This window comes from Rhipicephalus microplus, chromosome 5, assembly GCF_043290135.1.
Source record: "Rhipicephalus microplus isolate Deutch F79 chromosome 5, USDA_Rmic, whole genome shotgun sequence".
NCBI classification, from domain to species: domain Eukaryota; kingdom Metazoa; phylum Arthropoda; class Arachnida; order Ixodida; family Ixodidae; genus Rhipicephalus; species Rhipicephalus microplus.
Window position 1 is genome coordinate 32,956,365 of NC_134704.1, and position 20,138 is coordinate 32,976,502.

The 20,138-nt window shown below is 46.5% G+C and overlaps 2 protein-coding genes and 1 long non-coding RNA gene across 4 annotated transcripts; 2 read left to right on the forward strand and 1 right to left on the reverse strand.

Annotated features, from left to right (window-relative positions):
- The first annotated feature begins 422 nt into the window (after window positions 1-422).
- Window positions 423-8,353, forward strand: LOC119174749 (uncharacterized). Of its 2 annotated transcripts, none has more exons than XM_037425791.2 (3): window positions 423-602; window positions 6,488-6,700; window positions 7,892-8,353. In XM_037425791.2, the coding sequence occupies exons 1-3, from the start codon at window positions 533-535 to the stop codon at window positions 8,194-8,196; spliced, it is 588 nt and encodes a 195-aa protein (XP_037281688.1). In that variant the 5' UTR covers window positions 423-532; the 3' UTR covers window positions 8,197-8,353. The 2 variants fall into 2 exon arrangements, with proteins under 2 accessions (XP_037281688.1, XP_037281687.1); XM_037425790.2 differs by having other exon boundaries at window positions 428-602; window positions 7,889-8,353.
- Window positions 1,825-3,727, reverse strand: LOC119174750 (uncharacterized). Its single transcript, XR_012895320.1, has 4 exons — window positions 3,362-3,727; window positions 2,841-2,937; window positions 2,209-2,769; window positions 1,825-2,028 (listed from the first exon to the last, which is right to left on the reverse strand). It is a non-coding gene; the product is annotated as an uncharacterized LOC119174750 (long non-coding RNA).
- Window positions 8,354-13,243: 4,890 nt separating the features above from the next.
- On the forward strand, window positions 13,244-18,789 carry LOC119173929 (uncharacterized). The gene is made up of 5 exons (XM_037424712.2): window positions 13,244-13,579; window positions 14,631-14,737; window positions 15,405-15,598; window positions 15,680-15,797; window positions 16,718-18,789. Exons 1-5 carry the CDS (start codon window positions 13,264-13,266, stop codon window positions 16,907-16,909), a joined length of 927 nt encoding a protein of 308 aa, XP_037280609.2. The 5' UTR covers window positions 13,244-13,263; the 3' UTR covers window positions 16,910-18,789.
- The last annotated feature ends 1,349 nt before the right edge of the window (window positions 18,790-20,138 follow it).

Genomic DNA, 20,138 nt, shown 5'->3' on the forward strand with positions numbered 1-20,138 from the left:
TAGCTGTGTAGCTTTTCCCGCATATACGCCGAGTTAGAAAGTTCATATAAATAGAGAGGCATTTCCAGCAGTGTCCCTGAATGCTGCTGCGAACGTTCTTCACCACTCCACCCTCTCCTCATGCCAAGGTCAAAGTCCAAGCCGAGGGGAAGCATCGCGTTGTTTTCGTCTTAATCACCGCCTCGCAGTCGGGACCGCAGAGATCTACAGCATGCCGAGAGCATAGAAAAGACGCGAGTGCGAACGAGGAGGAGGAGGAGAGGTGCAGCGCGAAATATGAGGGAGACATAATCTCGGCGCCGCGTCGTAAGCGGATCGTGTGTCTCTATTTCTTTTTTTCTTTTCCCGATTACGTGTTATCGTCTTCGTGGAGGGCACCGATAGGCAGGCGTCGTGACAAGTCAGCCACCGGTCGCTTCTTGCGTATTACAAGAGAGAGCGGAGACAGACATACTGTACGGGAAGCGCGTGTTGTCTGGACGACACTCTCTTAGGACCTCGCGACTTCTGAAAGAGCAGTCGCGACTTCATCATGAAGCCCAGGACACGCTGCATCGCCCTGGGCGTCCTCATCGTGGCGCTGTTCCTCACAGAGACCACAGGTCAGTGGGGTCACGATGTGATTTATTTTTACTTATTGATTTTAATTCACGCGCACATGTGAAAAGAGTGGCAAATAGGCGTGGACTAGAGGGGAAAAAATCCGCGCAAGCACTCTCGCCCCCTCGAGTATATAGCACAGCTCATGACAAAGCTCAGTATGCACTTTGTACAATGTGCGCACAAAGCATGGCAGATATGCAATAAACGAAAAAGGAGAACAACGTTTTGAACGAGCTACTACGCCACTCATGTAATAATGCCGTGATAAAATGAATGATATGCACTTGTTGACATGCAAGAAACCACGAAGCGAAAAGACAAAACAAACCATAAAACACTTAGCTGTCGTAACACGTTCCAGAGAGGGGAAATCATTGAAGTTTTGAAATTATGACAAAGTTAAATCTTGTAAATTATATCCTACCCTACATATGAGTTCTTTAGTCCTGGAAGATCAGTATTCCCGGACTGAAAGCAGGAAGGACTGACAAGTGCCTCGGCACCCGCGTACACCTAGGCATATATTTGAGCATTGAATAAGTAGCACTGTTCGAATGTTTGTATTAAAGGGACACTACAGAGAAATAATGATTTGATTTGGAACTGCGAGTACTCTAATGCCACACGTTTCACTAACATAAGTTCATTATTAGTGGAGAAAATCGTGGTTGAAGTTTCAGTTTAAAATTTCGCGCTGTAATCTACGCGATTTATGTCCAAAGTGTCAAAATGCATCTTCCGCATTTTCGCAATATTATTTTCTTTGTAACATGACCCCATTACTATTTCCTCGCACCCCGTTGCCTCCACCCTCGTCACGAGGCTTTTTTTTTTTCATGAACACGGTAACACCGATGGCACAGCTTCCATAACAGCTTAGCTGTTTAAGGGTGCGTATTTGATGCAGTCAGACTATCGACACGACGTGGCCGTGCAAACGATTCTTTGCAGGCGCATTGTCACCGCAATTGGCTTCGGCAATGAACGAGAACAGTTTTACTGGAGCTGCTGCTACGAGTTTCAGTGCAGAAATATAACGTCTAAGTACTCTTGCGCTGTACATTTTTTTGTGCCTTACCCGATTACTATAGGAAGATCTGGGCCGAAAGGGGTTTGCTTAGACGTCTTAGCTTGCAACAAGAAGATTACCAATGAAACTAAACGCCAATGCGCTCAAACTAGCCGAAGCCAGTGAGCATTAGAACAGCGGCAGGGAAGAGATGCGTTCATAAAAATCTTTATTGGAGTGGAATCGCGGAAATATTGTCCGTGGCGAAACAGGACTGCACATCCTCTCGAAGGGCACCAGGTGACAGCAAGGAACCACTGTCGACAGGAGGAGAAAGACTGAAGGCGGGGAGACTGCAGCACGAAGCGGCACATCCGCGAATACTGGAGGCGGCGTCCACAGATGACTTCGTAGACCTGTGGTGTTGAGAGAGCGTCAAAACATGCTAGATGTGCACAAAATTTGCGCGGACAGCAAGCTAACCAAAACACGTTGAACAGGAGTGCGCTACACTTCAAATGAAACAACTCGCCCAGCTGCAAGTATCCACCATACCACGAGATATACGTAAATACATTACATAAGGCAGCCCTTACAACAGCCCCAGTTTTGGGAGAGATGCGCTGACGCAAAGTTATTGCTGACGCTCCGGAAGACCAAGGGCGAGTAGATTTCATGTGATAGGAAGGTCGCCATGGTAGGGTTGCATAGCCGCGTCCGGGCGAGGAGGCAGGCCGGGCGTTGAGGCACCTTGGTCACCAAGCCCTCCGGTGACCCACGAAGAGCTGTCGACGCCTCTCGGCAACGATCGGCGTGGTCTCGAACGACGAATGCAGGAGCCACAAGTGTCGCCTATCTGCAGTGACGAAAGAAAAATATTGAAATGCGCAAGCGAATATGCGATGTACTCACCCGATAACCTACGCGGCGCGTAACGCGCTGAAGAAATGGAAACCCGGACATCAGATCTGACGAGAATCGCAGTGAAGGACGCAGATGAAAAATGGCGTATTCACTGCCATGACGCTATAGCTTTGCGAGTTCGACAGTCGATGAACATTGCGTTAGGCAAGTGGCACGGTGCGTGTGTGAACATTGCGGTCATCAGGAAGGTAACGAGGTTCACAAACTTGTAGCAGGATTCATCGGCGGCAAGCCTATAGAAGTAGAAGAAAAAAAAAGGGACAATTAAGCAGAAAAATAGCAACGGCTGACATAATGTGCTTACCTCTGAAGGCAGCGGTCGGTTTGGCGGAACGTCAAATGCGGTCGCGCATACGTTGAAGACACGCGAAAAATCGTAGCAATGCGGGAAAAACCCGAAGCTGGAAGCAGAGAAAAGGTTAGCATGTTCGTCGATATACCCAACACGCACACCATTCCGAATGCCGAACTGGTCCGGGCAAGCACTTATCGTTCAAGAGCACTTCAGGCGCGCGGGCATTCCTTGACACGACAACGTGCACCGTTTGCAGCGGCATTCGAAACGGGCCCTGTTCGTGACGCAAACGCAGAAGAGGCAACCCTAGACAAGCTATGCCTGCCTAGTGTTATCTCGGCCTGAAACTAATGTGCGCAGACAACCCCTCGCGCTTCCGTCACTGACAGGACCCGACACCACTGTTCAGGAAACCGAAAACTCAACTAGGCGTTGCAATGCTGCACGCAATTTTGTTAACTGCGGAGTGCCAACCTAGGCGCCTGGTTTCCTGAACCACAATCGCACTCACTAGCAATGATTGACCTTACTTTGACGCAGTCCGTTGTTCCTAGCCGGGCCCTTGGTGGTCCGATGACGGTAACGTCCAGGTGTCTCCGACGACTGGCCATAGGTCCCAGTACGCGGACATGGCAAGAGTACAGTTCGGCGTGAAGCGTCGGTCCATATCTAACACATCTAACACGGTTATCCCTGGAACGTAGCGAGGCGTGGCGGCGACGACAAATGATTCCCCCGCGCTGCTGCGTATCGCGTTTATTAAGACCAAGCTAGCCATCGTGCGCACGCGCTGTTGGCCGGCGCCAACCGTTCGTGGAATTTTCGAGAGCTTCATTCTCGATGAAGACAGGAGGCGCTCATGCATGTATGCGAACCGTGATGCTGCGCTTCTGCTCTTTCTTATCGGCAGATTGGCTTCATGAAACCGTCGTCTTGGCGTGTTGGTAAACTTCTCGCGCCTAACCGAAGCCACGTGGATTTTGCTAGTGCGCGGACATCTTTGCAGAAGTAAGAAAAAAAATAATAAACGCTGTCTTAAGATTTCTCATCGAGGTGCTTAAATTGAAAGTAAACTGCACAGTATGCGCGAAGTAAGATTACTTTAAAGATAATCCCCGTGCTGATTGATAGATTGATATGTGGGGTTTAACGTCCCAAAACCACTACATGATTATGAGAGACGCCGTAGTGGAGGGCTCCAGAAATTTAGACCACCTGGGGTTCTTTAACGTGCACCCAAATCTGAGCACACGGGCCTACAACATTTCCGCCTCCATCGGAAATGCAGCCGCCGCAGCCGGGATTCGAACCCGCGCCCTGCGGGTCAGCAGCCGAGTACCTTAGCCACTAGACCACCACGGCGGGGCGATCCCCGTGCTGTTGTTTTGTTGTTATTGTTTATGTTTTGATCAAACACACTAAAACCGTTCCCCGCCAGGACTCCCACAGGACTCGGGGGTGCTCGAAACGGAGACAATAGCCCATCGTTGGAGCACGGGATAATATCAGGCATTATACGTCCCTAAACCACGATGTGACTATAATTGACGCCGTGGTGGAGGGCTCCGAAAATTTCGACCATCTGACGTTTATCGTGCACTGACATCGCACAATACGCGGCCAACACCTCCATCGAAATGCGACCGCCACGGCCTGGATCGAATGCACGGCCATCGGGTCAGCATGTCACTGTACGGGGTCCTGTGACATTCTTCAAGATCTTTCTCATCAAAGAAGGCGTTGAAAGCGCCGCTTATTGTTTCCAACAGAAACTTGAGGTTTAACAGCATGAAAAAATACGCGGTGGACAGGAAAAGAACGGGACAAGCGCTGACTTCCAACTACGATTTTTTATTGACAAGAAGGCTTTTAATATACCCGAGTGAAGAGAAAAAACAGTGAGAAAGTGACACATGTAAAGATACGAATTATCATCAACAATCACTGAGCCTGCTACGCCGAACCTCGTCCCTAAAAAAAAACAAAAAAAAACATAGCTCTCTTTCTTTCAGAGCAACTGATGGCTTGCTTACGCATGCGCTCGTTTTAAGCGCCATCTGAGAAGCCTCAGAGATTATACGCTCTTGTTCTTCCTTCTTTAGTCTTACCTTTGTCTTCCTTTAGCCTTACTTTTAGTCTTCCTTCTTTAGTCCTTCTTTAGTCTTACCTTTTAACTCTTGTCTTTTCGAACCGCGGAGTGCACCCACACGTGCTCACGTGTTGCGCCAGGAAGCCATCTTTGCCATTACTAACATTATTGGCGTGTTGCCGTAAGTGTTCGTTTAGGCATCTGCCCGTCTGGCCCATGAAACATGCACCGCAAGACAATGAGGTCCTGTACACCACGCCTAGCGCACAGTCGACGAACTGCGTCCTGTGCCTAACCATGTACTGCTTTCCGTTTCTCTTTACGGGGCAGGTCCTGTTTGTCAACTGGGACAATTTGTCAGAGGCACTGAAGACCACCTTCACGTTGAGGCGTTGTCCTATTTTCTTCAGGTGGTGTGACACAGAATGCATAAACGAAATGACCACCACCTTCTCCCGCTGCGGTGCCCTCTCTGTAAGCGTCAATACCCATACGTTTCCTTTCCCTGTGCATTGATTCCGCCACAGAAATAAACAAAGGGCGCGGGTACCGTTCTCTTTCCAGGTGCTTCGACTGTGCTAGGAGACTAGCTTCCAAGACGTAGTGGCAGGACTTCTCTAAGTTGTTTTCGAAACATGACTGTACGATGACTCTCTTTACTAATTTGCTATGTGCAGACGAGAATGGCAGAACGGGATTCTGGGAATGAGGCTCGTAACACCGTTTTAAGGTGATAATGCCATCCATTTAAAGGCGACAATGCCATCCAAGGCTTTGAGAAGGCAGCCTTATTAAATGCAAAAGGTCAGTGTCGATAACACGAGTGATGCAAAAATCATCATCATATGATCGCCTATTGATACGACGTCCCGGATTGCCGAAATTGGCGTCATAATGACGTCACATCACGAGACAGCACATGATGACTTCATCGCATGACATCTTCTCTTGGTCAAAGGTGGGCCAACCACGGAGGCCCTGCCAAACCACATTAGGTGCAGAAGGTTCCGATTCTTACGATCTCGAATGCTGTGCAAAACATCGTTGGGCGCTGAAAGCTTCCAGATGGGATCAGTAAAATCGACTGAGAAAAAAGAGAAGACGGCTTTCGCCTTCGAGTACTCTAAGGTACATGCAAACGGGCAGTGTGCCTTTTACCAAGATAGATACATGCTTATGAAGCGTAAAACACAAAATAAAGATACACACAAGACTCTGCTTAGTACCCATGTGTTTGTTTTGTGTGTGTGTGTGCGCGCTTCATAAGCGTGAACCAATTCCTGCTAAATCAGGTAGCTGTGTTTTTTTCATCATGGGGAAGCTGAGAATATGCCAAACGTATCAGCGAGGATTTCCTGCACATACAACGAGATCAGTAGCATAGCCAGAAGCCTTTTTCGAGATGGCGGGGGGGAGGAATATATGTATATCCGCGCGTGGATTTGTTTGTGTGCGTGTAAATGTGCCCATGCAAAACTGAAAATTTGGGGGGGGGGAATTGAGCCCTTTCTTCACTCCCCTCTGGCTACGCCAGTGAACAAGACATTGACATCGCTGGCGCACGCAGGTGTTCCGACTGAGCCGTCGGTGGCGACGCCCGAGGCTTGCCCGGTACCTCAGTGCTCGGGACCGAAGTGCCGCGGCACCAAGCTGGGCCCGAACGGCTGCCAGGTGTGCGACTGTGACGGGCCCGAGCAGTGTCCCGTGGTGCAGTGCGCCCCGGGATGCATCGCCGAAGAGTCCGCACCAGAAGGGCGATGTCCCACCTGCGTCTGCAATGGTGAGCGTCCCATTCGATTAGTAAGCGCTGTACAAGTAACGCCTGCTTATAAGGTGAAAGCCCGCGAAGCGATTGAAAACTAATTTCCACCTTGAAAACTGTTCAAAATCTTTAAAAAAAACAATAATTAAACTTACTAGAATGAAGATAGGAAAGTCGTAGTTTTCGGCTAAGTAGTTATTTGACCTGCAGGATTATGAGATGTTGAGGAGAGGGAAAAAAAGAACTATTTCTGCAGTCCTGCAGTTGCATGGGAGCACGGCTCAGAGCCGAGTTATAGGCAAGCGCTGGGCAGAAATAACACATTTCTCTTTTCAGCTTTAAGTCACATACAGTTCGCAAGTGTTTGCGTGGGTCTATGTTTAGAGAGCTTGAATTAGGTTGGTGTTGCCTTTACCGTGAGGCTCACGGGACGGCTTTATGTTCTCCCATAGTATAGTACCAAGTACTCAAAATCATTAACCACTTTTTTTTAAACAATCGCGCTTGTGATGCCTGTCAAGTTGAGCTGCCGTGTTGGTACAGCGGTTATAGTGCTCGACTGGTGACCCGAAAAGCGACTGGATTAAATGCCGGCCGGGGCGACCACATTTTTGGTGGAGGCGAAAATGCCCCAGGCGCGTGGGCTATAAGCACGCGTTAAAGAACTTCAACGAGTGGTCCTGAGTTATGGAACCCTCTGATACTGCGTCCCTCATATTCAAATCTTGGTTTAAAGACTTAACGGTTGATTAGTTTAATCTCTTGCGTGAATGCAGCATTGGAGAAACAGTTGTCCAGTGTTAGGTATCGCTGTCGCTGACGATCTGCCGTGGGCGCTAGTCTTGCTACGACGCATATCACGACGAAGAACAAGCTTTTACGATTTATGGTGATGTGAGCATAGTCTGCGAATGAACTTTCTTGCGCCATTGACTTTTGGTGGCAAAATACAAATAGCTAAATGAAGATCCCGATAGGCGAATGGTAGCGTATGCAAATAATGACGTGAGCATAATTTCTTGCAGTGGGTGCTAACGGCAGTCTTTTGAATGCTTATATCATTTATCCACATGAAACTCGTTGAGCTCGTGCATTGCGCGTATATTAACGCATTTGCGGAATATCACGATCCTTTTGCTGTGGTCTTTTATTTTTTCAAGACAGGGCTAGTTAACTGAAGTCCTCGTTTGTTCGTTTCTCCCGCAGCAGCGCCGGCGTACAGCAACCGCGCGGTTGACGTGCCCTGCTTCACGCCCCTTCTGCGCGAGGCCCTGCGGCGCCTGGCCGAAGTTGAGGAGCAGCTTCACCAGTTGCGCCTGCTGACCCAGGAAAACGGCGTGAGGCTGCACAGGCTGTTGCCTCCCGTCGAACATCACCCGCATCAGCATCCGCCCCACCACCCGCATCACCAGCCTCATCATCCGGCGCCACCGCACGCCGGTAACCCGGAAGCCCCGCCCCCGCCCGCAGCGCCGGCTGGTGGCGATGCGAAGCATGCCAACAGCACCGCTTGAACAGTGTGACTAACACGAATGCTCGAGTGCAAGCATGACTTTACACTTGCTTCTGCGATGAAGCATGGTGCCTGAAGGAAGAACGTGCACTAATGGCGCCGTTCCGTCGCATGCGCCGCTTGCACTAACGTTGCCAATAAACTCGACTGCCACTTCCGCTGCTTTGCTTGCGTTCATCCTACTAGTTGTTCAAGGCTATAACAGCGTCACTTTAGACTGACATGCGTGACAGAGTAGAAAGCACACGGCACTGACTGTCAATTGAACTTTATTCCAGGAAACAAATAGTATCAACTATCATAACCTGTCATTTGCTAGTATAAACTTCAGTTGACTGTTCGCGCCCTGTGTGGTCCTTTTGCCATTTAGAACGCGTAAGGACACTTGTTTTCAGCCACGCGCGCTCCCAACCAATGCGCCTGTTTTTCCACCCTTCGATTTGTAGCCACTCGTCTTGAGAACGCTATCGTTGTAATACTAATCGCGTAAGAACATCTTACTCTGCGAGGGTGTGTTTCGTGACAAACTTTTGCTTCGACACCCACAGTTACGACATATTAAACAAAAGGCGTCTTCGAATCGAACATGTTTGCGACTTTATATATCACAGTGTATTGATGTTCTAATATTGATCACAAAGAGTCCGTTTCCATGAACATTACCCAAACATTGTTCCACCATCCTGATTTTTTCCACGGCGTGAACGGGCCATCAGTGCGTCTTTCAGCTCAAACAGCGATGACGCACTCCAAGCAAGTACGCATTAAAAGTGCTTCATACTTAAAATTAGACCAGTTCGCTTCTGCAATCAACGAAAGGCGGGATATTCAGTGCGAAATTCGCGAGTATATACCACGAGACTGAAGGTAAATGATGCGCTGCAGAGGTTCACACCGACACATGAACAATTACAAAAAGAAGGCTTGGCGCATAATTGTTATTGATGGTCCTGTTGAAGTGACATTCACGCCTGGTGTTTGTGAAATCTAGCCCAGCAAATGCCATGGTGACCGGGAGTTGTAGACGGAGGGTTTACGTTGAAAACGAACGGTTAGTCGGCTGGCTACAAATCACCTATATACACCAATGTTAATCACGGTTTGTGTCATAACAATACCATCATACAGAAAGCGATCGTAAACATATATAGTTCTACACCAAATTAACGCTCAACATCCAAGCAGGGACTCAGCGTTAATATTTCTAGGAAAACATTCTTAAAAGCCATGTCTGCTGCATGATTGCAGCATAGATAATACAGGAGGCGTAACTGCCTTAATTCCGTTGTTATTTGTGGCTACTGCACGTAAAAAAAACGCGGTTACATAATAGATTCAACTTCAGGAAGTCCCAAAGTGAAAATTTGTCTGGGCTAACAAAATTAGTACAGATATCGTCTGATAAACGAACGATGCGACATAAAAGATAGTAAGATAGTTATTTGTTTGTAAAATTCTAACAAACTATAAAATAGGCATAAAACCATGTGTCCTGTTTCTGTGTGTGCTAAAGGTGTAAAATAAAGCTACCGATTTAAGATTAAATGAACACGTAACAGCCAGCAGCAGTATTATAGAACGCAGAGGCTAAATGAAGTAAAGAAATAAGCTCCACGAGGTGTTTAGAAAACAAAACTTATTGGCGGCACTACGAATCACAGCCCTGGCCCAGAATTCAATAACTCGAAACAAACAAGTATGAGTCACCACCGGCGCATTTTGACAACAAATACTCAGTAGCGAGGACCGCATAATGCTCGACTATCAAAAAACAATAATAAATATTTAAGCGAAAGAAACCGCCGTGGGCATGCAGCAGCAGCACCGTGCAAGAGGCAAATACTGTTTGTGTTTACTGTTAGCAATATATCAGCTTTAGCTACTTAGTTATATCGAATCTTCACACATAGATAAAACTAGAAATAAAATGCACAGGTGCGTGTTTGGAGAAGAGCAGCGGCCTGTCTTGTGAGTTCATGGGACTTGAACGTGTAGCACACTTCCTAAGACGAGGGCAGCGCAGAGCAACTACATTGAAAATAAATAAGCATCTATTTACATGAACATCCTACACGCTTTTCACAATAAATTAATGGAACGAAGCCGCCAGCATGTGGATACTACCATATAAGAATATGTGAAGTTTAGCTGCCAAAACCTTGATATGATTATGAGACACGCCGTAAAGGAGTGATCCGAAAGCTTTGGCCATCTGGTGTGTTTTTTTTAATGTGCACTGAATTGCGCACGGTATACGGCCACGTTTCGATAGAGGTGAAATGCGGTCGCGCTCGAACCCACGACTTTCAGCTCAGGAACCGATCAGCGCAGCCACTCTACCACCGAGACGGACCGCCAGAATGTGGAGACTAGAACCGCGGAGATTGTTAACACGCGTTGAGGTCAGCGCAGTCTTCGTGCACTTCGTACGTCATATTTAGATTGGCTTTTTACGTAGATACGACCAGCTGACTTCCAGTTACAACCTTTCTGATACAGTGACCAAAAATCTTTATCCTTCTAAACGCACAACTACAAGACACCGGGGTCCAACAAAGGTTGATGATGCCGAATTAGACTCGGACAAAGGGCCTGGCTGCCACTGATGCAGAACTTACGCTACACATATATAGTTCCTTCTTGGAGCACCACGCCTTGCGTGTGTCGACAGGGCCGTTCCACGCGCTTCCCGCACAGCCGCAACGCACGTGCCGGGACCCCTACCGCACGCAAGCGGGGGGCAAATTAGCCAATTGGCGACGCTGCAGAGGTTGAAAGAGCGTCGCCAATTGGCTTATTTGTCCCCGCTTGAGTGCGGCAGGGGTCCCGGCACGTGCGTTGCGGCTGTGCGGGAAGCGCGTGGAACGACCCTTACTGATGTACCTGAGCTAGTCGGTTGTAAAAGGCAGCAGTAATGCGGCATAGTGCACGGTGTTGCTATCGCTCGACATGGAGCTCCCAGCGAGTGGAGTTATAGATGAGTGTGTTGATGACTGACAACTCGTCTCGGTAGGCGTAGTGACATTCGTTGATACGCTATACGCATTCATTGTGCCTCTTTCTGTCATCACTTAGCACTCTTCCTGCCGTGTGTAGAAGTGGTAGCTCATGGATGAGAAAGGGATGAGCTCGTACATGTGACGTATATAGCACGGCTTGGAGTAATAGCTGCGTCCACGCTGCGCTGTTGTAACTTATATCTTTCAAGCACTTTACTTGGCAGCGTTTGAGAAGCATGTTGATGGCGTGCTTCTCGCATCAGACGACTAAGTGTCTGGCGACGATGTATGTCCCCGCTCCTTCTTCCTACATTCCGTGGTCACCGGTGCACTTACGGAGCCTGCGGGACAAGTTCCGTGACCTTGAACATAAAAGCAACCATGCGCTTCTTAAGCGCCTAAAGCATGAATGCTCATAGTGTATCGCATGCTTACGTTAGGTTAAATGCATTAGGAACAAAGCTTCCCATTTTCAAAGTGACTGATGCACTTCGCGTGGCATACCGCATGAAGCGTACGAGGCTTCAAGTGGGTCACGTTTCACAAATGATATATAAGAATGCACCAAAGGCGGCTTAAAAGTAAGATAACGTTTACGTTATACGATATCGTAAGCTATTTCAATAGTTATACGTTACAATTAATCGATATAACTTAAACGGGCTTCCACAAAAGTTTCAAAGGCAAGTATTTCAAGAATAGAAGTTTGTTGAAAGATTTAGAACCAAGGGAGGATATCACTGGGAAAAGTGCAGTGGTCAGTTTTTTTTTATAGTAAGTGAGTATTACTGCAATATAAACAGCTCGGTATTTCATCGAAGTCGTCCATATTGCATTTTTTATTCAGAAGTGGCAGTGCACAGGTGATGTTAAGTATTTCAAACTCCACCATCGTGTGATTACTGTTCGTACAAATCGCAATTATTTTTTTTCTTTATGCACTGATGATTACTATCGTACGTGTATACCAAAGATATGCCCAGGAGCCGTAAAAACAAACGTAGAGCGAAATCACACGCTATTATTCCAGTGTTATAGATTTTGATCGACTCCATGGAAGTTTTTTTCTCACTGCTGAAGTTATTGTTGCGTTTACGTGCGTGTGTCTTAAAACATATTGCTTACGTTATATGTCACTGCGACACTCTAAATAACGAATCCTGAATATTTATAATATTAACAAGTAATAATTACGACTGGTAAGAGTTTGTCTTAAAGCCCCTGTTTTAACACTTCTCACCACCTGTCAGGTTACCGTACTCATTGGTTTATAGCGATTTATGTTGTTAATATTGTTGTTGTTGTTGTTGTTGTTTATGATGATGATGATGATTACCCTATATCTTTATGTTCTTGTGGCTGTCGTAATTTACCCGGCTTGCAAGTAGGCAATATTGCTCAACTAGGCCCACTAACAACCCTTACATTGTCGCGATAAAAACAAATTTCATGTTAAGGCTTTGGCATCACGCAGTGATACGTTACCTTCCGTTGTGCATTAATGTAATCTATTATTGTGTGGCTTCAAGTGTTATGAGTTTATGAGAGTATATCGTAATCAGGAGCCAGCCGCTTCAGTGACATGTAAGGCGAAAAGCCAGGCAAACATCTCCAGCTCTTCCTTAAATCTCTCTCTCTCTCTCTCTCTCTCTTTCTTTGTACCCTTTAAGAAAAAAAAATATTACTGGATAACTTCCCATTGGGTCAAACCATGATATTGTGCGAAGCCTTTAATGGGTTGAGGCAGAGACACAGTCGACAAATTATTACACAGTCATGTTTTTACCGCAACTGACCTTCGATCAGTACCAATACTCAATTTGTGCACATTACTCAGATTGGCACAATAAAGAAAAGTAACATTCTTTTCGTGCTCATTTGAAAAATGGACGAAAAGTTGCTCCTGAAACCGTTATTTACTTCCTGCAACAATGCTGTGCATGACATACGGTCATAGTTTTGTAACGCTGGAGCCTGAAAAAAGAGATAGAGAGAGAGAGAAATGGAATTGTGCAATCACGACTTAAAATGTATAACACCGATTCGTTGCATGTCTCTTTGGAACAGCCATGACCACTGACGAGGATTCTGCGGGCGGTGGTGGCGAACCAAGCGTCGACAAATTTGCGAAGGAGAGAAAGTTGGGTCGCGTAGTGAGCAACTCTCTCGAAGCGAAGCTTCACGGCGAGGATTACGGCAGTGACAAGGGTGGCTGGAGGGAACAGGGAAGGAGTGAGCCAAGCCACAACAAGAGCCACGGGCACCACCACCACCACGGCAGGGCACCCGGCCTGCACCACGATTCCGAGGTGGCGATGCATCAAGGCCATCGACACAGGCCGCACAACGGGCTGCTGCAACGGGAAGATGCCAAGAAATTAAAGCGTACGTAACGACTTTTGTAACGCTAGTTCACAAGTAGTTGAGAGAGAGTTTTACCGTGGAGCTGCTTAGGTCGATGTTTGTCGTGTGTCGCAGGTAGAAAACTATCGTCATCATAAACCGGTAGGCACTCAGTGACCGACCAAGCATTCTGTACAAGTGGTTAACAAGAGAAGTTGCACGAAACGTGCCCGCCATCTTTGCTGTGACCCAACCCAAAGAGAACAACGTGAGTTTATGACAGCAGGCGACAAAACAAACAAAACAAAGTCACGACCGCAGCACCGTCCATGTACTACGCAGCAACATGGTCTGCAAACAGTCACGGTTTCTGACCGATTCTGGTTGCTTGAAGAAATCGCAGGAACGCCATCAGAGCGATTAGTGTTAAAGGCTGGGTACGCCAGGGCTCTGAGATTTTGTTCTCTGTAAAATGGTGGTTGTCCAGCTGATTTGGCGTGGCTGAGAAGGTCGCTTTTTCGGAGTTGAAGAGGTTGTACTCGTATAGAAGCAGCGAAGGTGCGTGACTTTTTCGATGCACCCGCATACTTCACCCTACGGCCAGCCAGTCATTCCACTAACAAAATGAGTAGGCAGTTGAGATGTCTATGGGGCGGCAAGGTACTGTCACGTCAGGATAGACTAGGCTGCATACATAGTTGGAGATCAGGTTCCAAAGTATGCAGCCATGCAATTGTAAGATGTCGGTGCATGCCACAAGTTCAGCGTTAGATGACGGGCTAGGACACGAAGCACTCTCCTATAGAGTGTTAGTTGAAGCTAACGGGATGGTTCAGTCAGTAAAATTAAATGAAGGCTTTGAAGGATGTCCATCTGGTCGGGAAGAATCATTGAATAAAGAGACGAACGGGAGCCTTGCAAACAAGCCTCCCGTTCTCGGTGTCAAAACGTCTTATTGCATTTTTATTGTTGTCTTTTTATTGAGTATTTTTATTCAGTCAGTAAATTTGTGTTTGCGTAATTCAACAAAAGGCGCCACCTGGTATACGATCTTATAGTAGTTAAATCATATTACCTTTTTTCTACAACGCAGTGTCGGCGACCCAATACGACTTCGCCATCTGCAAGCTCCAGCCAAATACGGCCATTGCGAAGGAACTTCAGCAGCCCGTGACCGGACTGATAAGTCTCTGGCAGCAGGTAAAATGAAGGAAGTATTAAGTGCACCATAAATTTGATGGATTCCAAAATGTGCTGAAGATAGATCTATGTGAAAATAATTAACTCGCATATAATTAACTTACATTAACTCACGACTCCTGTGCGAAATCCAGCTTCTGTTCTTTCTCAGTCGACATACAGACCCTGTCCCGCTCTCCTCCGCAAGATATCGGCACAAAACACGATTTAGCACCGCCTCCGGGATTGGAGGCATCGCGAGCTTTCTTCCCGTCCCCTGGTTTTGCAGCGCCTCTGTGATCGGCCCATGTTTGACTAACTGCCGCTGGGAGGGATGTCTAAAGGAAAGAGAGGAGGACGTAAAGAAGGAGAGAGGGGAAGGGGCGTGCATGCACTGCAAGGGTGGTCACGCCGAACACCGCATTGAGCTCGACCATCAGAAGGCCTTCGGTACGCGGCACCGATACAGCGTAATCCAGGAAGTAGCACTCCGCTCTGTAGAGTCCGGACATTACGTCACAACTTCCAGTGTTTGGACGTCCAGAGGGCCCACGATGCGGCCTTACTGTTCCATCGTGGCAGGGGCCTACAGTGTGCTAGGGCACACGTCTTCGGACTTTCTAGAATATATATATTTTTTCTCCAAACAAAACCAAATTATGGTGTACGCTCACGTTGCTTCACGCAGAAAGGCGGCCATGATCTGAATGTGCACGTGCACGTCATGGGACTCAAGGTCGACGAGAGCGCACGCGATCACCGAGCCTTCATGCACGGCATGCACGTGCATCAGCTGGGAAACCTAAGCGACAGCTGCCAATCAACGGGACCTCACTTCAACCCCACCGACGCCACCCACGGAGACCGCAGGTCCATCATCAGGTAGGTGCCGCTGAGCTCAACGCGAAGTAATGTTCAAACAAAATTTTAAGAGCTCAGGACTATATTGATTTTGTAACGCAGACACGTTGGGGACTTCGGAAACATTGCATGTGACAAGCATGGCGAAAGCAATGTCGTCTTCACTGACACCGTGGCGTCGCTCACTGGTCCACACTCCATTGTAGGTCGTTCCATCAACGTAAGTACTACTGTTTTATTTTTTGTTTCATTGTCCCATAAAAGTCAATGATTAAAAAGGTATACTTAGCTCGAGATAGTGAGAGAGGAGGAAGGCAGAGAGGTTAACTAGATGCTGGTATATAGCATGCTCGAAGTTTGGCCACCAGCAAAAGACCATGTGTGTAAAGGAGAGAAATACCGGAGGGCATGGTTAGGGTTTAAGACCTAGGGGTTTGTTTTGTTAGTCATACCACATTATGTTGCAGTATGTTATAGCATTTTCAAGTTCTTGTGTTATTTCGGTTATTGGTGCTGTATTTTTGCATCTATTTTTTTTTTGTATCCACGGCTTTGACTGCAGTCAAACTGTTTTTGGTCTTCGCACTCGATAATGCAAAAACCGGGGATTACAACTCTTTTCAGTTTGGATGGAGCCGAAACGACATTTCCAACCTTGATCACAGCACGTCGTTAGGCATTCCACTTGTTCTTTTTTGTTTTTTTGTATAAGTAAGGTTTTTTTTTTCATACGAATGGGATGTGCGTCTCATCTCCGGTTTATAAACTATGTGACCGATTAATTTGGTAGCTTGACACGTGGATAGAAAGCTGGTGGTCATTATATCTATCTATCTATCTATCTATCTATCTATCTATCTATCTATCTATCTATCTATCTATCTATCTATCTATCTATCTATCTATCTATCTATCTATCTATCTATCTATCTATCTATCTATCTATCTATCTATCTATCTATCTATCTATCTATCTATCTATCTATCTATCTATCTATCTGTCTATCTGTCTGTCTGTCTGTCTGTCTGTCTGTCTGTCTGTCTGTCTGTCTGTCTGTCTGTCGGTCGGTCGGTCGGTCGGTCGGTCGGTCAAATCAAACAATAAATAAATCAGTCAATCAATCAATTATGTTTGTGCAGATTCACGCTGGCATGGACGATCTGGGCCGGAACCCGGACAATCCAGCGAGCGTGTCGTCTGGAGATTCCGGGCCTCGGGTGGCCTGTTGCATCATCGAAAAAGTCGACAAGCTTCCACAGCTGAGCAGCAAGGCCGCTCGACGGATCCTGCGTGACATCATGCAGCCGTTCAGTGACTTCGAGAGCGAGTGAAAGAGTGTCCGCTTGAATCAGAGAGTTTCGTAATAGTACCATAGAAGGAAATCTGGCACTAGTGTCAATGGCAGCTGCAGTGCACGGCGCTTCAGCCAGCACTGGATAGTACACGGATTCACCAAAGTTTCATTCTTTCGTGCTCCGCGTGTCTTCATGTGGCCTGCAATGGCTTTATCGCAAGACGAAGGAAGGAGGAAGAAAACAGAAAGAGAGAAGGCAGGGAATATAATGATGAGAGAAAGAGAGTGGACGGAATAGAAGCTAAAGAAGAGAGAGAGAGAGAAACAGAAAATTAATCCAGCGTGCAGAACTCCACCGCAAGGCGACGTTGAACAAAAGTTCAGCAGCTCCACTTCGTCACCTCGGTTCCTTCAAGCTGGCCAACTGAAGTCAGCCAACCATGATCACAACGAGTCAGTCTTCAATCAGAAACAAAAGCCAACACACAAGAATGATTTTAGAAAAGCCACAACTGTGCTTAGGGGTGCAAGCGGGAAGACTAGGCAAATCCATGTACAACGAATCGTTGCCGTGATGCCTGAACGATCGCAGTGCCAGTGTTCTCTCTAAGAATATTTCAGAAAACTCTATGGCTTCAACTATGTACAGCGAAAAGCCTTTATAACGAACTTCTAGAGACTTTCAACGTACTTGGTTAAACAGGTCGCGGCGTTGTATAGATCATGCAGCGCAACGTTCATATTGGCGCTGGGACGTAATGATTCATCCTTCATACGAGTAATGTGCTTGAAGATGCATTAGTTGAAGTGGTTTACGATGGACAACGGGATGACGGGAGCCAGCATGAGGCGCACTAAAGCCAGAACATTCAAATCCACAACGCTCTTTGGTCTAAGTGCCTTCTCGCATTCACCAGGTCGCTCTTTTAAAAATAACTTTAGCACCAGTATTCGAAAAAAAAGTTATGCGTGGCAAACAAATCTGGCATAAGAAAATTTCGTGAATACAAGCCAAGATTTTCTGTCTCATATTTGTTCATGATCCTTCATTTTACTTGCATGCTAGTAACCCAATTACCATCATTCATTTATTGTGAGAGAGACTTACAATTAACATTACGGTCTCTCAAGTAAGTCATATATAACGAAAGTCTTCTCACATCGTACCAAATTCACCGTGATCATTTTGCTTGCGCAAAACACTCCCGATATCAGGTTCGCACGGAGTATATTAACTGACGACATTTACGCGCGGCAAACTCCAAGTGGCCTCGACAACTGCATCTTGGTTTTAAAAGCTAATCTTTGAAACACCCATGGATGTACTGGTGTCACTTGAGGCTTACACAAGACTGGCTTTCCATTATACTTGTCGACGATTGGCTGGTACACTTATTTTTTTGTTCGTTTTGATTTCATCTAAGGATACGCATCCCTTAATTTCACGCCATAGAAAATACTATATATACGTAGCAAGCATTTCCTTCGAAGTAAATCCCACAGACGAAAAGGACGATCGTAATGCTGTAGGCAATACCTCCTTTTTCTACAAACTGAGCATGTCCCCGTGACTAAAATGCTACGTTGCGTTAGTCGGTGGAATGCATGTTTTACAATTGCCTCAGTCTAACGTACGAGGTGCTTACTTAGGTGCTGTTCCTGATTATTACAAAAAAAAAATCCGCTTTTAATGTACCAGCTCATGGGTGTACTTGCCAATGGCTTTGGAGTACTTTACGCTACTTCCCACTAAAACGGGTCGGAATAGTTATATCTACGCATAAATAAATCAAATGTGAGAAGCTTTATAAAAAACGCCGTCATGACATTATGTATTATTACTTTTGATACTGCTCTACTTTCTAACAAAGCATTGTATCCTTCTGTATATAATAAATATATATCTGTGCACCAAAACTTTGGTTCTTTCTGCTTGTCAGTAGAGCAAACTCGGGTATTTGTAATTCATTCTGTACTTCACTCTGTTCTGCATATCACTCTGTTCACTCCAACTTGGCACAGTTGCGATGTCGTGCACTCAAGCGCCAACACTTTGACTCGTGCACTTGGAGTAAGGAAAATCACGTTTCCTACGGCGATGAAAGTTTGCCGGTCACCGGAGGCACACTGCTCCAATTGACATTCGAATCCCAGTGTGCCTCACTTGTTGACCCCTCCTCGTGCGCGTACACAAGAAATGGCTCGTTCTAAGAGCACTCGACAGAGCGGCCAGCTCGCATCCGCTGAGAGATACGGCAGTTCGCGTATACTATGTCTTTTTAGTCGCGAATTGTTTTGGGGCTGGGTAGAATGACGCCACACAAAGTGGGACAACGTACACACTCTTCTTATTCATTCGTTTTGTTTGTGTTCTTCGCTGCAACTTCAGAGCTGTTACCATGATGCGTGGGGGAACGAGAGAGAGAGATCGCAGACGACGCAGAAATGTTTTCTGTGGCCACCCCTCACAGGCTTTGAGGAGGCATACCGCAGTCCTCGAGTTTCGATCATATCATCTAAGTTGCCTGCGCTGACTCGAACAAAAAAAAAAGAAATGCTATCTACAGGTGACCCTAATTTTGAAGTTAGGTGTCTGGTAATGCCACCCGCACGTCGGCGTTCGCATTCACTGGTGTATTCTTTGAGTTAACATTGTGTTTCATCGGACTGCCAAAGCAGATCGCGGAGGCCAGGTTGAAGGAAGCGTGTAGTTGATATTTGCTCCGCCAGGTGCCGTTCCGATACTGGAGGCCGGCAATATCTCATTGAACTTCACCAATCGAATTTAATTACGTAACATGACAGGGAATGGGTCATTATTTTGAGTAAAATTATGCCCCGATGCCATTAGTATTCAATATAACTCCTTATTTTGAAGCAATACAATATATATTTATTTTTAAGACTTTTTATGAATATTAGGTAAACCGAAAATAAGCGCTTGACCGTATAAGTTTGAAAGGGAAGCAAGAGAGGGGCACATTCCTCGTACCAGTGAGAGAAAAAAAAAACATTCGGTCTAGCCAAAGCCCACGTATTGCTGCTTAGTCACGCGAAAATGAACTAAACAAGCACCGCACTGAAAACTACTTGGTCAGTTTCCCGCGCATTTCTGTTTTCGTCTTCATTTCGAGGGCTTCGCCCTTTTCCCGCAACTGAAGCACGCAGACGTCGCTTTCTCGGAAAAAAACGAAAAAAAAAACAAAGGCAGGTAACACACTTCCTCAGCGTCTCGGTATTCTTGAATAACACCCTCTTTGGGACAC

What these genes read in the sequence shown, in the direction of transcription:
- LOC119174749 (XM_037425790.2), top strand. Translation starts at nt 533, where the DNA reads ATGAAGCCCAGGACACGCTGCATCGCCCTGGGCGTCCTCATCGTGGCG. An exon ending in GTTCCTCACAGAGACCACAG is followed by an intron (nt 603 to 6,487) that starts GTCAGTGGGGTC and finishes TGGCGCACGCAG; the next exon opens with GTGTTCCGACTGAGCCGTCG. An exon ending in TCCCACCTGCGTCTGCAATG is followed by an intron (nt 6,701 to 7,888) that starts GTGAGCGTCCCA and finishes TTTCTCCCGCAG; the next exon opens with CAGCGCCGGCGTACAGCAAC.
- LOC119173929 (XM_037424712.2), top strand. Translation starts at nt 13,264, where the DNA reads ATGACCACTGACGAGGATTCTGCGGGCGGTGGTGGCGAACCAAGCGTC. An exon ending in AGATGCCAAGAAATTAAAGC is followed by an intron (nt 13,580 to 14,630) that starts GTACGTAACGAC and finishes TCTACAACGCAG; the next exon opens with TGTCGGCGACCCAATACGAC. An exon ending in GACCGCAGGTCCATCATCAG is followed by an intron (nt 15,599 to 15,679) that starts GTAGGTGCCGCT and finishes TTTGTAACGCAG; the next exon opens with ACACGTTGGGGACTTCGGAA.